The sequence below is a fragment of the Chiroxiphia lanceolata genome, chromosome 2 (assembly GCF_009829145.1).
Source record: "Chiroxiphia lanceolata isolate bChiLan1 chromosome 2, bChiLan1.pri, whole genome shotgun sequence".
Lineage (NCBI taxonomy): Eukaryota > Metazoa > Chordata > Aves > Passeriformes > Pipridae > Chiroxiphia > Chiroxiphia lanceolata.
Genome location: NC_045638.1, coordinates 75,434,029 through 75,446,725, shown reverse-complemented (window position 1 = coordinate 75,446,725; position 12,697 = coordinate 75,434,029). Strand labels below are relative to the sequence as shown.

Below are 12,697 nucleotides of genomic sequence, written 5' to 3'. Positions count from 1 at the left end.
CAGCACAACGTCGAGCGACCAGGCCGGGCAGCGCCTCCATTAAGAGCCGCGCTTCCCCTCTCGCCCGGCCCTGATTGGCTGCGGCGGCGCTGAAAAGGCCCCCGATTGGGCGGCTGCCTTGGCGCGCTGGAGGTTCCGTGAGGCAGCGTGAGGAGTGGGGTCTCCCGTTCGCTGTGTGCGTTCCGCCGGGAGCAGCGCAGCCCCGGCCCGGCTGGCTCGGAGCGTCCTTGGGCGGTACGTCCTGCTCCGCCAGGCACCTGCGGGAGCGCCCCGCAGGGCGCCTGAACCGGGAGCGGGAAAGAGCACCTCTCGCGGAGTAGCAAAAAAAAACCCCGAACAAACAAAACAAAACACCCAAACAAACAAACAAAAAAACCCAAACCGGAAAGGGTGCGAAAGGAGGAAAAGAGGGTAGGACAAGAGAACAGGGCAGGTGAAGACGGTGAAGTTGCCGGGTATAAGTAAATCTAGAAGGGAGACCCAGGTGGCCAGATAGCAGTCCTTAAGGAAAGGAGTCGGGGTGAGCAGACGTAGTGGATTGCGAGCAGGGTGTGGTTCTGCAGCGCGGAGATACTGCAGTAAGAAGTTGTCCTTTGGAGCACACGTGCTGTGGAAGGAGGCTTGAACACCAGGAGTGGTAAGGTTGGGGTGGAGGAGCTGGGTAGTGCTAAGCAGACCACTCTTCTGTTGCGTTTGAAAGATTTGCTTCTCAAGGAAAAACTAGCCTTTATGATCGTCGTGTCCGTCTCTTTAGTTTTGTACCTTGCAAAGCGATGTGAATCTGTGATGTTGGCTCAAGTGATGAACTGCCTTATATTGTAGAGAATTTGTCATTTCTCTTTCCCCCAAAGTCAGACGCCATGCATAGAAAGAAAGAATTCTACTTGTTGGATGAGAGTAATAAAGAACTGAACAGAAGAAAAACGAAAGCTGTGAGGTATGTGAGTTTTTGAGACTAGTGGCTTTAAAAGTTCTGACAGTATGTTTATCAGGAAATAGAATTGAGAAAATGTAGAAAATAATGGTTGTATTCTGCAAAACTGCAAGTGAGTCCATTTTTTAAATGTATGTGAGTAAAAATACACAGTTTGTGAAAAGTTTTAGCATTTGTAGTAGGTTCTTGGAAAAAGACATTTTAGTTTCAACTTATTGAAAAACGACTTATTAGGCTGCTTATACATTATACTGATGTGAATGTACTTTTACAAGTAATTAAATCACTGTTAATCTATTCAGTGTGTTTTTAGTTAAGTAACTAGAATTATTGTAATTAAAATTGATTGTATAATAATTTATTAGTGGTGGTTGCAGTTAGCTGAAATACTGCATACAGAGAAGATGTAGTACTACTTTTATGTATGATGCATTCAGTATCGTAGAGCTAAAGTACATCTCCAGTTAAGAGGATGGCAGATTTTTTGTTGTATGGTGTGTGTGTGTGTGTTTGGTTAAGTGCACCTTCTTCATAACTTCATTTGGTAAAGTGGGAAGCTTAGTTCTAAAAGAGCTGAAAGTCAGAATTCATTTTTTATTGATATCCCTGATGACTTAAATCTTTACTTTTACCTCTGAAGGCAATCTCCTAAGCTACTAGAAGAGGATTTTACAGAACCAAATCAGAGAAACAGTGATTTGTGTCATATGTCAAAGGCTCTGAATGTGGAAGGTGAGGCTTTTGGATCTTTTATTTCCAGCAGGTTTTTAGTATGCACTCTTTACTATTATTTTGCATTTTATATGGTCTGTGAAGGGTAGTAGATGTACTGCCACCTTTGAATAACACATTGGTTATTTGATGTATTTCCAGTAGTTAGGGAGAACAATCAATACCTTTTGCTTCCTCTCCTGCTCTTTTTCTTGACAAAGCTATTGACAAGTTTGTTCTAAAAAGAAACCTCATTTTTGTGGGATTTTCTGCATGAGTAGCTTTTTTCCAAGATTTTGTTGAATACATAGTATTTATGGGTTCTTTATGAAACAATTTTTTTCCTGTACTTTAGGTACACTTTTAGAATGTGTGGTTGCTTTTGTCTTTTTGCCTCGTATGTTTATCCTGTCCTGAACGTAGTAGCAACATAATACAGCGAATGATGCAGATAATACCCTGATCATTACATGCAACTCAGCCTTGTGATTCCCAGATAACTTCTCTATCTATTTATCTGGACTTTTATTCCTAGCTTTCAAATTCTGTCAGTAAAAAAGTCAGTGCTCTGATTCGTGTTGACTTGATGAATGCTATCTAGAAGACTGCTCCTGTGATCGTGTATTTCTGTTATCTCATGGATTAGGATGCCCTACAGGAGTTTTCTGTGCTTGCTTTTACAGCATTGCATGGTGATGTGAAGGATGAAGACACTGATTTTTTTTGTTTCTCTTCTACAGAAGTAAGTTTGATCTAAAGCTTTCTGTTCACTACTCAGCGTAGTGGTATGGAATACTGATGTTACAGGATCTTGAGTGTGATTAAAGTAAACGCAGGTGCCCTCTGAGCTATAAGGGTCTGCACTTTGACCACCTGCTTGCCCAACATTTCTCATTATGCAGTGTTGTTGTGTGGTGCACATGAGACGTCCAAAGCCTGGCTTTAGGAAGGTATTTTTTTACAATTCTAATTAGTGCCCCATGTTGCCAGCTGTGTTCCACCCTCTTGTCTGCACACAATGTACGAGAAAGCAACTGATGCATATGAACACTTTGTCAGCTCCCCCATAAAGACTTAAAAGATTTAAAAAAAAAATACAATTTCACTTTGCCCTGTAATACACGAATTATGAACATACTTCTGTTTCTACATTTAATAAAATGTAGGGTGAGTCTGTGTTACCAATAAAATGTATGTGAGTGTGTGGTATGATATGCTAATGCCATTTGTTTCACAGAAATTTGTATTTTGGACAAACATTAAGTGCTTTTTCTTTAAATTTATGCAAAAGCTAGAGTGTTGCCAGACTATTTTTGCCTTATGAAATTCAGATTTAGTATTTATTGCAAACTGCAGATGAGTCAAATCTTTGGCATTTAAACTCTGCAATTAAACTTTATTGCAAAAGTAATTTGTAGAGTCTGGTTCAGTAATGCAATATTACTAATTTTGCATAGTAGTGGGAAAAATATTAAGTGCAAACAGGAAATCGGTATTGCTTTTACTAGGAGTGTTTTTTTATTTATTACAAAGGTGCACTTATAGCTACAGAACTTCTGCTTGGAAGCTTTTTCCTTAGATCTTCTTAGATCTCACAATTTAATAGCACTTGTTTTGAAGCTTTGTCTAACTGAAATGAGGGGCGGGGGTGGGTACTGAACGGGAAAACAGGTTTATAGAATATTTTTTTTTCTAGGACTTAGCTGTAACCCTGTATTTGAACTTGCTGCCTTTTTCTCTCTGAATCTAGACCAGAACTTACTTTAAATTTGGGCTGTGTGGTGGCAACTCAGAAAAAGCAGCAAGGTAAACTTTTATTAAACTCTTTTGATGTATTTACGTGTCAGACCGGGAGAGGACTTGAGCAAGTAAGCATTTCCAGACATTTTCGTTGGGTTGATTTTTTTGTGTGTGTGCGTGTTCTTTAAACTTTACTAATGTGTTCTCAGCATGGTTATCTAGTGCTGAGGGAGCACATTGAGTACAAATACGGTTTTATTGAGAGGCAACAAGAAACAAATTGGTTTACCTTGAAAACGTGTGAAAGCTTTAAGCACCGTGGTAAATCATTGATAAGGGTTCAGGGGGAGAGAAATGCCAGGCTGTGGTAGTAAGGACTGTACCATTAAAACGTCTCCTTCCCCCGCCCCTTGCTGATCCCACTGCACCTTCTGCTTAGGTAACCAGTCACAACTGTATGAAGATCGATGCCATCAGTGTTCTGCGGTGCTGTCATATCTAAATTACATTCACTTGCTTATTTGTCTAGTCGAGGTGAACCTGAAAGAAGTCTTAAACTGGATGTCTTTTTCTCCGTTGCTGTTGAGATTAATGTTTGTACAATGGAGGATAGTCCCAGATAATTCTTTCAGATCTGTTACATAAAGGACCTGTTCTGGAAGGAAGATGTAGGAAATTTATCTTCTGAGTTTGGCACATGTAGCGTGCATTGCTAACCTTGCCCAAAGTGGAATACAAACTCAAGATTTCATATATGGTTGTTGATCTCTGCAGCAGTGCTCTCGACATCTTCTTAGTCTGTCAAAAGGAACAAAATGAACACAGGAAGAACAACACAATGCTTCCTTCCTGGAATGAGGCTGCTTTTATGTTTTTGTGAAAGTCTTGTCAGGTGTTGCAGAAGAACAAGCATGGGTGATCATACAACTGAATTTAATAGCCTTCCTAACAGGTTGCCAGTAGACAGTTTTGATATCATCTGTTGTGTATTCTAAAGATTTTAACAGTACAATCACTGTCTGAAAACAAAAGGTTTGGGCAACAAATGAAAAATTAATCCTGGAATGTTAATAGGCGTGCATTTACTTTCAGTGAAGATAAGAATCACTGCTAACTATTAAGGTTTTGTTAAACCTTGCAAAAATTGTAAAATGAAAAAAAGTTACTTTTAAGAGGATTCTAGTAGAAAGCAAATTTTTTGAAAATTTGCATATCAGTGTGAATTCAACTGTTTCAAAAACAGGTGTGAATGCATTTAATGATAAATTTTGAAATGCGTATTTAAAGTGTTTGTAGAAAGTTTGATATTTTATTTAAAATGCGTGGGTTTTTTCCTTAAAAGATTTTGATTTGCAGGCCCTTCAGTCACAATACTGAAGAGAAAAATGTTCATCGCCTGTTCTCTTCAAATGGTGGGCTGAAGGATGAACCAACTCTAACTCCATCAGCTGACATGGTGTGTTAACAGAGAATTTCCTTATATTCTCACTTGTTGTATTTGTACATGCATGGTTAATACTGTACTTCTTAAAACACAAACCCCTGCAGCCTTTAATAGTTATGTGCTATTATTCCATTCTGTCACCGAACTGATGTGCAGCTACAGTGTTAAAATAACTGACAAAATGAGTGCAGCTCAAATCTCTGAATAGGATCCTAGCTGAAGAGTATTAGTTCTATTCATCTGGCTGTGAAAATATGTATTTTGAGTTTAGCTTTTCTTATTACATCCCAGGCTTTACAATATTGGGTTTGGTACTTCTTTTTTAGGACTGCAAGGCTCACGCCTACCTCCTTAGGGCAATAATTCAGGGCAAAAAGGTTGTTGAACAAAGGGATCTGTCTTTAAACATTCTATTAAATTTCCTAACCTGGTCTTTCTGAATGAGGCTTGTGAAGTTTTGGGCCAGGGGAGCTAACGTTGTGGATATTTTAATATGACAGAGTAAACTGGAAACAAATGATACATCCAATGCCAGTCATGTTTTCTTCCGTGGAGGTTGTCCTGTATGCTGACCTTGAAAGAATCATAGTGTGCAAATGTCTGTCATGGTTTCTTAGGTGGTTTTGTTATAGTGCCCATTAAAGTTTGAAAATGATTGTCTTGCGTCAGCCTAATACTGGAAGCTTACTATGTTTTTGGGGTTTTTTTTCCCCAAATGATATTCCTAAACGTTATACTTTTTTCTAGGCTGCAGTATTCCCATTCTTCAGTCTTCCATGTTTTCTTTCCTCTGCATTAGTAATTTTATTTTGCTTTTCCTTCATGTACTTGTCATTTTGTGTGTGTGTTTGCAAGTAAACTGTGTGTATTTTAAAACACAGTTCTAGAATGTCTTCCATAAATACTACAGTGTAAATGTTCTCAGTGAAATTCGGGTGAGCTAAGTATTTTGGGCCTGTTGGCCACTATAGACCTGCTCAGAGTCTTAACACGCATCAGTCAGCCACAGTTGCCTCTATCAGAATGGCAAATGTTTACAAACCATCTTGTCTTTTAGTCACACAAGCAACTTTGTGTTCATTAGCAAATCTTTCCTCAGGAGAACAACACTGGACAAGATATTGAGGAAGCTTTGTCCATAGCTGTTTGTAATCTTGGCCACTTCCATGAAGCAGACAAGGTGGGTGAAAATCACTTAAATAAATCATGAAATATTAAATCATATCCTTTATTGAAGGTTTTTGTTACGAGTAGTCACACATTAACATGCTATTTAAATGTGCTTTTACTGCTTTTTTTTTGGTATCTCTTTTGTCCTTTAACTGTTCATGCTATTTCTGTGAATATACAGCCTTAAACTCCAGGCTGTAGCCTAGAGGAGTAGTCTGTAAAGGAGTACACAAGGTAACTTAAAGTTAATATGTCAATATGAATACTTAGCAGAACCATATGAAGCCAGTCTTTAAATACTAAGTTTGTATTTCCTTGGATCAGGGTAAAATTCAGCATTTGTTTTTGCTCTAGCAGCTCTGCTAACTTTCTGCTTCTGCTGTGCTTCTTTCTGGATTTAAAGGCAGAAAAGAAATTATATGGGCAACAGGAGTAAAAATGATAATGGACAGAATATACAAAAACATGTAAATCAAGTAGTACATTTTTATGCACAGTATAAAACATAGGGAGAATCCTAAAATACCAGATAATGCTGTTACTAGGTTTTGAGTAACTTTTGAGCTTCATCAATTATAATTATTTAAACTTTAACTCTTATTAAATGTACTGTAGCAAAACTTGCAGTTCTGTGTTTGCCACTTATTTACATTTTATTTGTATTGTAAGATACACGGGTATATAAGTATTTAATGATTCAAAAGCTTAGTTCTAGTAATCATGCTTTAAAGCTTGTTCTCCATTCCCTTTCTAACTTCGTTGCAGTGGCCAATCTGTCTGTTAAGCAAAGCTATATTGAATTCATACTGATATACTAATAGCATCTTGTAAAAATGTACTATTTCAGCAGCTCTAATATAATAACTCATGGGTACTACAGTGGTCTTGCAACAGCTTTTCAACAAAGATTGGAATTGCCAAAGCAGTGTTGCATATCTTTTTCCATAGTCTTTTCATTAAATGTAACTATAGTGACAAAACTGATGTTTAGCCAGAGGAGGAATTTTTTATTTTATTTTCACTTTATGCTCACAGTGGGTTTTAAAAAACATTAGAAATCTCAGCGTGCTAGTTATCTGTGCGTGGTGCTATGCTTGAATGTCAAATAAGGAAAGTGAGGCAGTGGGCCCAAGATCTACCTGTTTCTTGCCTCATAGACCTAAAGGCTTCAGTTGAGGAGGTTCCAAACAGTGCCAGCTGACTTGAAATTAGAGAAAACAAAGGGCTTTAATGAGCTGTAAGTGGTTTAAGTGTCACTCTTTCTGTGGAGTATTAATCACCATCTTACTATTCATTGCTTCTGTCCTGAATTTTAAAAAAAGCCATGTGAGAATAAAATCATGAATAATGAAATAATAAATGCATGTTTTATCATATTGAACAAAATAGATGCTGGAATGCTTGGAGTTGAAGGTGAAGCACGAAAGAGACAAAGTTACAGAAGCTGCAGATAGAACTGTTGATGAACTTATTACTTTCCTCTCAAGGTAGTAATATAGTTTTGTAGTTTGGCACGGGTGAGCTACTTTTATCAAGAACCTGTTTCTAATTCAGGTAGAAGAATTCTTAAAATTTTAGTCTCTTGTACCATTATTTCATAATACCTGGGTTTAATTTTTGCACAGTATTTTTTGCCCTTTCATTGTGGCATCTTGGAGCTGGTTTGCATGGTTGGAAAACACTAACTTATGCAGACTCTACTCTTTAAGAAAAAATAGTCATAATGTTAATTTTCTTAAACTCAATTTTGAAGGTATTTTAATAGTGTCATTAGTGGAGGATCAGTTTAACAGCAGGAATAACTTTGGTTTTTTCAATTCACTTTCTGCAAATTTTCAAGCTGATAGAAGCCTAAGGACACTTCATTTCTTTGTTTTCAAAAATATTTGTATCTTCAGATTTAAGGAAGAGAGAGATGTCAAAGCTTAGGTTACAAGAAGAGCCTCCGAGCAGGGGATCTGGTATCTTAAGGGACTGAATTGTAAAATCCAGTTGTTTAGTTTTCAGCTCAATGTGTTTGGAAATATCAGGAGGCTTAAATGGCAGAGTGCTTCTGACATTTGATAAAAAAATATTTCTCTAGAAAAGTGACTTTTCAGTGTGAACTCTTAACTTTTGTTGTTCCTCCAGTTATGGAGTATGTTTCCCATGCTTCTGCTTTCCACTGTTTGGGGAAGATGATCCGATGTGTGATATGTATCCACTTTGTGTTGTGGTATGACTGGTAGTTGTGTGTTACAGTTCGTTTGAATCTGTACAGCTGAGTGCATATTAAATTCTGAAAAGTAATGTTTTTAATACAGGAAAAGGAAATTGTTTGCAGAATTGATGGAGAACATCAACGACTATAGTGCTAGTATTGCAAAAGCTAAAGAGGTCATTGAAGAGAAGAAAAACCACTTGATTGGTGCCATTAGGACTGTGAAGGAATTAAAACTCTCCCATTCTCTAAGAAACTGTTGTGATCTCGCTCAGGTACTTACATTCTTGTACTGTGAAATAATTTATTTTCAAGGAATACATTCAAAATTGGATTGAAAGTGTCTGTGATCTCAATTTGCTGACTTCAGTACTGATGTTTTTGCAGTATTGTATTCTTACTCCACCTTTACACATCTAGTGACTGATGTGATGCAAAAAAGGTGGTTCTTGCCTTGAAGAGCTTGCTGTCTGAAACAGTAGATGGAGGGGGAAGACAGGCAAACTATGACACAGTACTGATCAGTGAAAGGGTGATGTTTTCAGCAGTTCAGAAGTCTCTCAAACCTTTTCCATTCCAGAGCTCTCAAACCTTTTCCATTCCAGAGCTCTCAAACCTTCTCAGAGAACTACTCCAGAATTAATAGCCACACTTTCCTGATCTTCTTGGTCCCAGGCGTTTACTTTCATTCTTCTTCCCCATCATATCTGCTGTTCATAGAAGCCCATGCTACCTACCATGCTGTATCAGACCAAAGATCCATCCTGTGAGGTCTCCTGTCTCTGACAACAGAGAGGAGAAGATGCTTGGGGAAGCATCTAAGAAACTGAGCATTTAGTGAGTCTGGGAAGTTGAAGGTTAACAGTCTTAGAATCACTAGGATACATCAGGGTCACTACACTGAATAAACATCATCACCTTCTGTCATAAGCTTGTGCAATACCTCCTTGAATGCCTTTGTAAAGCTTGTGGCAGTGTGCATGGGTGTGTTCATATATGCGTTTTATTATATGTAAGTGTTCATATGTCATGGCAGTGAGATTCACACTTTACTATTTAAAATGAGGTGTATATAAAATAACTCCCTCTGTTCTTTCACAATGTGCCACACAGTTATTTGATTTGCAACCTTTATAGCTCTTGTGTTGAGAGAAAGAATGAATAATTAGTCTCATTATTCTTTGAAGAAGTGTGCTTTTCAAAGTCAGGTGCCCTGCATCCATTCATCACTTTCCATATGAAGAAAGTGAGTCTCTCACCTGACCCAGAAGTCTAATCCCTCCTTTTTTTTCTTTCCCGTCGTTTCTTCCATCTTAACCAGTGTGATTTTATTTTTTTTTTTGAACTGGCACCTGCCACTGTCCTCCCATAGACCTGTCTTCTTACTTAGAAATCACTTTCTTCCTGTTGAAACAAAAGGAGTGTCTGATTTCTACTTCTGTTTACATACTAACATTACAGCATACCAGCCATTAATTCTTGGCAAGGTAAGAAGATCTATTGGAGAGTTGGCTATCAGCTAAACTCTTGGGGTTTTTTCCATAAAATTAAAGGTGTCACATTTTGGCTTTGTCATGTTGTAGGTCACGAGAATCTGTATAATCTGTTTTCTGTGTAATGGAACCTAAGATTGTATTTCATAATTTCAGGTTATTTATGACTTAAAGTTGCCAGTTGAGGCTGAGCTCTCAAGAGTGAAGAGTTTGAAGGAAAAAATATTTTCAAGGTAAATGACTGAAGCAGGGAGATATATTGGGGGGCAAAAGGATGCACCAGTTATCTTAATTACAAAAACTGTTCATGCAACAGTTAAACAGCAGAAATTGAACTTCTTCAGTTGCAGTTTACTGAAAAGCTACTACTTCAGACATCAGTATAAACTCCTAACTAGCAATACACAATAGCCTTCATCTGAGGCATCAGGGAGAAAGCACATATGTCATGTAGTCCAAACATCTTCCAGCAAGCAAGGACATCCTGAATGAGATCAGGTTGCTCAGAGCCCCATCTGTCCTGACCTTGGACCTTTCCAGGGATGTGGCATCTACCACCTCTCTGGACAACCTGTTCTGGTGTTTACCCACTCTTGCTGTAAAAAAATTTATGTCTAGTATGAATCTATGTTATCTTAGTTTAAAACTGTTACCCTTGTCTGAGTGCAACAGCCCTGTCAGAAAATCTGTGTGTGATTCCTTCTGGAAGGTGCTATAAGGTCTTCCCCAATGCCTTCTTCTCTCCAGGCTGAAGATCCCCCCCCTCTCTCAGCCAAATGCCTCCAGGGATGGTGACTCAACCACTTCCCTGGGAAGGTTTTTCCAATGCTAGACAAAAATTAAGATGACTCCTGTCACATTAGTTGAGTTCTTCAGTTAGAATATGGATAAAGCAGTCTTGAAAAAGTGGTCTTTTACCAAGCTTAGGCCTTATCTACCAAGTCACTACTTTGAACACGATGTCATTGAATCAGAATTTCACAGAAGCCTATTTAAATGCACAATGGCAAACTGTCCCAGCTTAGAAGAAAACTAAAACCCTACAAAATCCCATCTTTCTGCATTGGTTAACTTTTTAAGAACTTCAGCCACACAGGGAACCTGATGAAGGATGAATATAAAGGTCTTGCATACCTTGTTCCACTCCAAAATAACACCAGAGGTATTAAAAATCACAACTAGGAGGTGCACAGAAGTTGAGGCACATTCTGTAGACATAAAACATTGTAGAACAAAGAGTAGGTGCAGTGCGTTCCTGAAGGGGCAGTGGGAGAGAAGCACGGATGACTGTTCAATACTGTTTACACTTCAGTTTTTATAAACTGTCAGTTTTTAAAACTGGACAGCAAAGGTAAGGATTTGATTGAAAGTATATTTACAGTTCTCTTAACCTAAGTGTAAAGACTTTACCACTTTTCATTGATCAAGAAAATAGTTATTAGTGTACCAATAAACAGAAACATACATTTTGGACTTTAGTTATGATTTCGCTCAGGAAGAAAAGAAAATTCTTTTTCTCTGTGCAGTATAATTTATTGAACTAAACTGAGTATAGGTGTGAAAACAGTAAGTGAATGTTGCAGTACTTTGTGCATGAGGGAGGATGCAAAAGGCAAGAGAATTTTCAAGTATGAATGTGAAGATAAATGAGCAGCCAAATCTGTTGTTCATAGGAGTGGAAGAAATAAAACGGAGTATGTAATTAATCTCTTACTGTTCTGAAAAATACCATAGATCTCAAACTGTCAGAGTGATTTAGATATTCATGTCACCTTCTGTAATACTTGTTCTCTTCTCTTGGGCTTATTCCTGAACAGTTACGAGATTATATCTTCAGTGGAAAATTTGGGCAAGATTAAATGGGGAATGACAGAGAAGTAAGTATTTTTCTTATAAAAGAGGATAGGTACAGTAGCTTACTTGTTCTTCTAATGGTCAAGTATTTATTGGAGACTAAATTAAATAATTGTATATGCTTATAGAATTCTAAGAGTATACTGAATCAAAGTGAAACTTTAGATGCTTAGGTCAGCATTCCAGTTAGTCCAATTTGTGTTTCAGTTTGCCACTTTGGTTTTTCTTGTGTTTCACCCACGTATGTTTTGCTGTATCGCTTAAGTTGTCCAGATTTTTTTCATGCTGAGTGATTTTCAACTTTGCTTGGCATGTAATAATACAGTCATAGAATCACTTAGGTTGGAAAAGACCTTTGAGATCATTCAGTCCACCTGTAAACCTAGCAATGCCAAGGCAATCCCTAAACCATGTCCCCAAGTGCCATGTCTACATGTTCATAATACATGTAATAGAGATGTTTATCACTTCAGCATATGAAAATTATTTCACATAAGTGTAAATAAATCTCTCAAATGAACAGCAAATACTGAAATTGTGGTATTTTCAATTCACAGTCTAAATTGCTTTTATTTTATTAGTCCCCTTTATTTTTTTTGTCTTTGACAAAAACTTGAAAATAAGAGTTGCTGTGAGGACTGTTGTAGATAAAACTGATTATGTTAAGAAAGGCTTATTGCATACTCTAATATTTGAAAGTTCTACAGATGAGGATTAAGAGTATCTGTACACTATTAACATTTTGTCAAATAGTTTGTATTTGTACTTGTGCTTTCTGATCATCTAAACAGGGCTAGCTCATGCAGTTGAACTGTGCCCGAGAATATGTGCTGTGTCTGTGCCAATTCTTTTTAGGTTTCAGAGATCATGTCACTGTTTTTGTTGTCTTGGTATTCAAAAACTAAATGCAGTTTATTCTTAGCAGCTCTTTTGAGGTGTTTTCTTAACATAGTGATGTGTTCTCGATAAAACCTCTGCTTTGACTCGTGCTTTTCTGGAAACAGACTGAATTATATTAATTTGTCTTTAAATAAAATTTTTCCCAAATGTAGCGAAGATAATGGGCGAGACACGTTTATCCTCGATGACCAAGAAGAAGTGCCTGATGTCATAATAGAAGAAATACTTGAAGATGACTTGGAAGGCAAGTT

At 37.6% G+C, this 12,697-nt stretch overlaps 1 protein-coding gene across 1 annotated transcript in view; it reads left to right on the top strand.

The window, feature by feature from the left end:
• The first annotated feature begins 200 nt into the window (after positions 1-200).
• Positions 201-12,697, top strand: part of RNF17 (ring finger protein 17) — a 40,937-nt gene continuing 28,440 nt past the window's right edge. Inside the window, exons 1-11 of the mRNA XM_032680479.1 lie at positions 201-937; positions 1,575-1,666; positions 2,329-2,387; positions 3,396-3,451; positions 4,742-4,841; positions 5,914-6,009; positions 7,389-7,486; positions 8,303-8,474; positions 9,849-9,922; positions 11,492-11,569; positions 12,599-12,690. Coding sequence (XP_032536370.1) covers positions 861-937; positions 1,575-1,666; positions 2,329-2,387; positions 3,396-3,451; positions 4,742-4,841; positions 5,914-6,009; positions 7,389-7,486; positions 8,303-8,474; positions 9,849-9,922; positions 11,492-11,569; positions 12,599-12,690 — 994 coding nt within the window. The 5' untranslated portion in view covers positions 201-860. The remainder of the gene's footprint in view (positions 938-1,574; positions 1,667-2,328; positions 2,388-3,395; positions 3,452-4,741; positions 4,842-5,913; positions 6,010-7,388; positions 7,487-8,302; positions 8,475-9,848; positions 9,923-11,491; positions 11,570-12,598; positions 12,691-12,697) is intronic.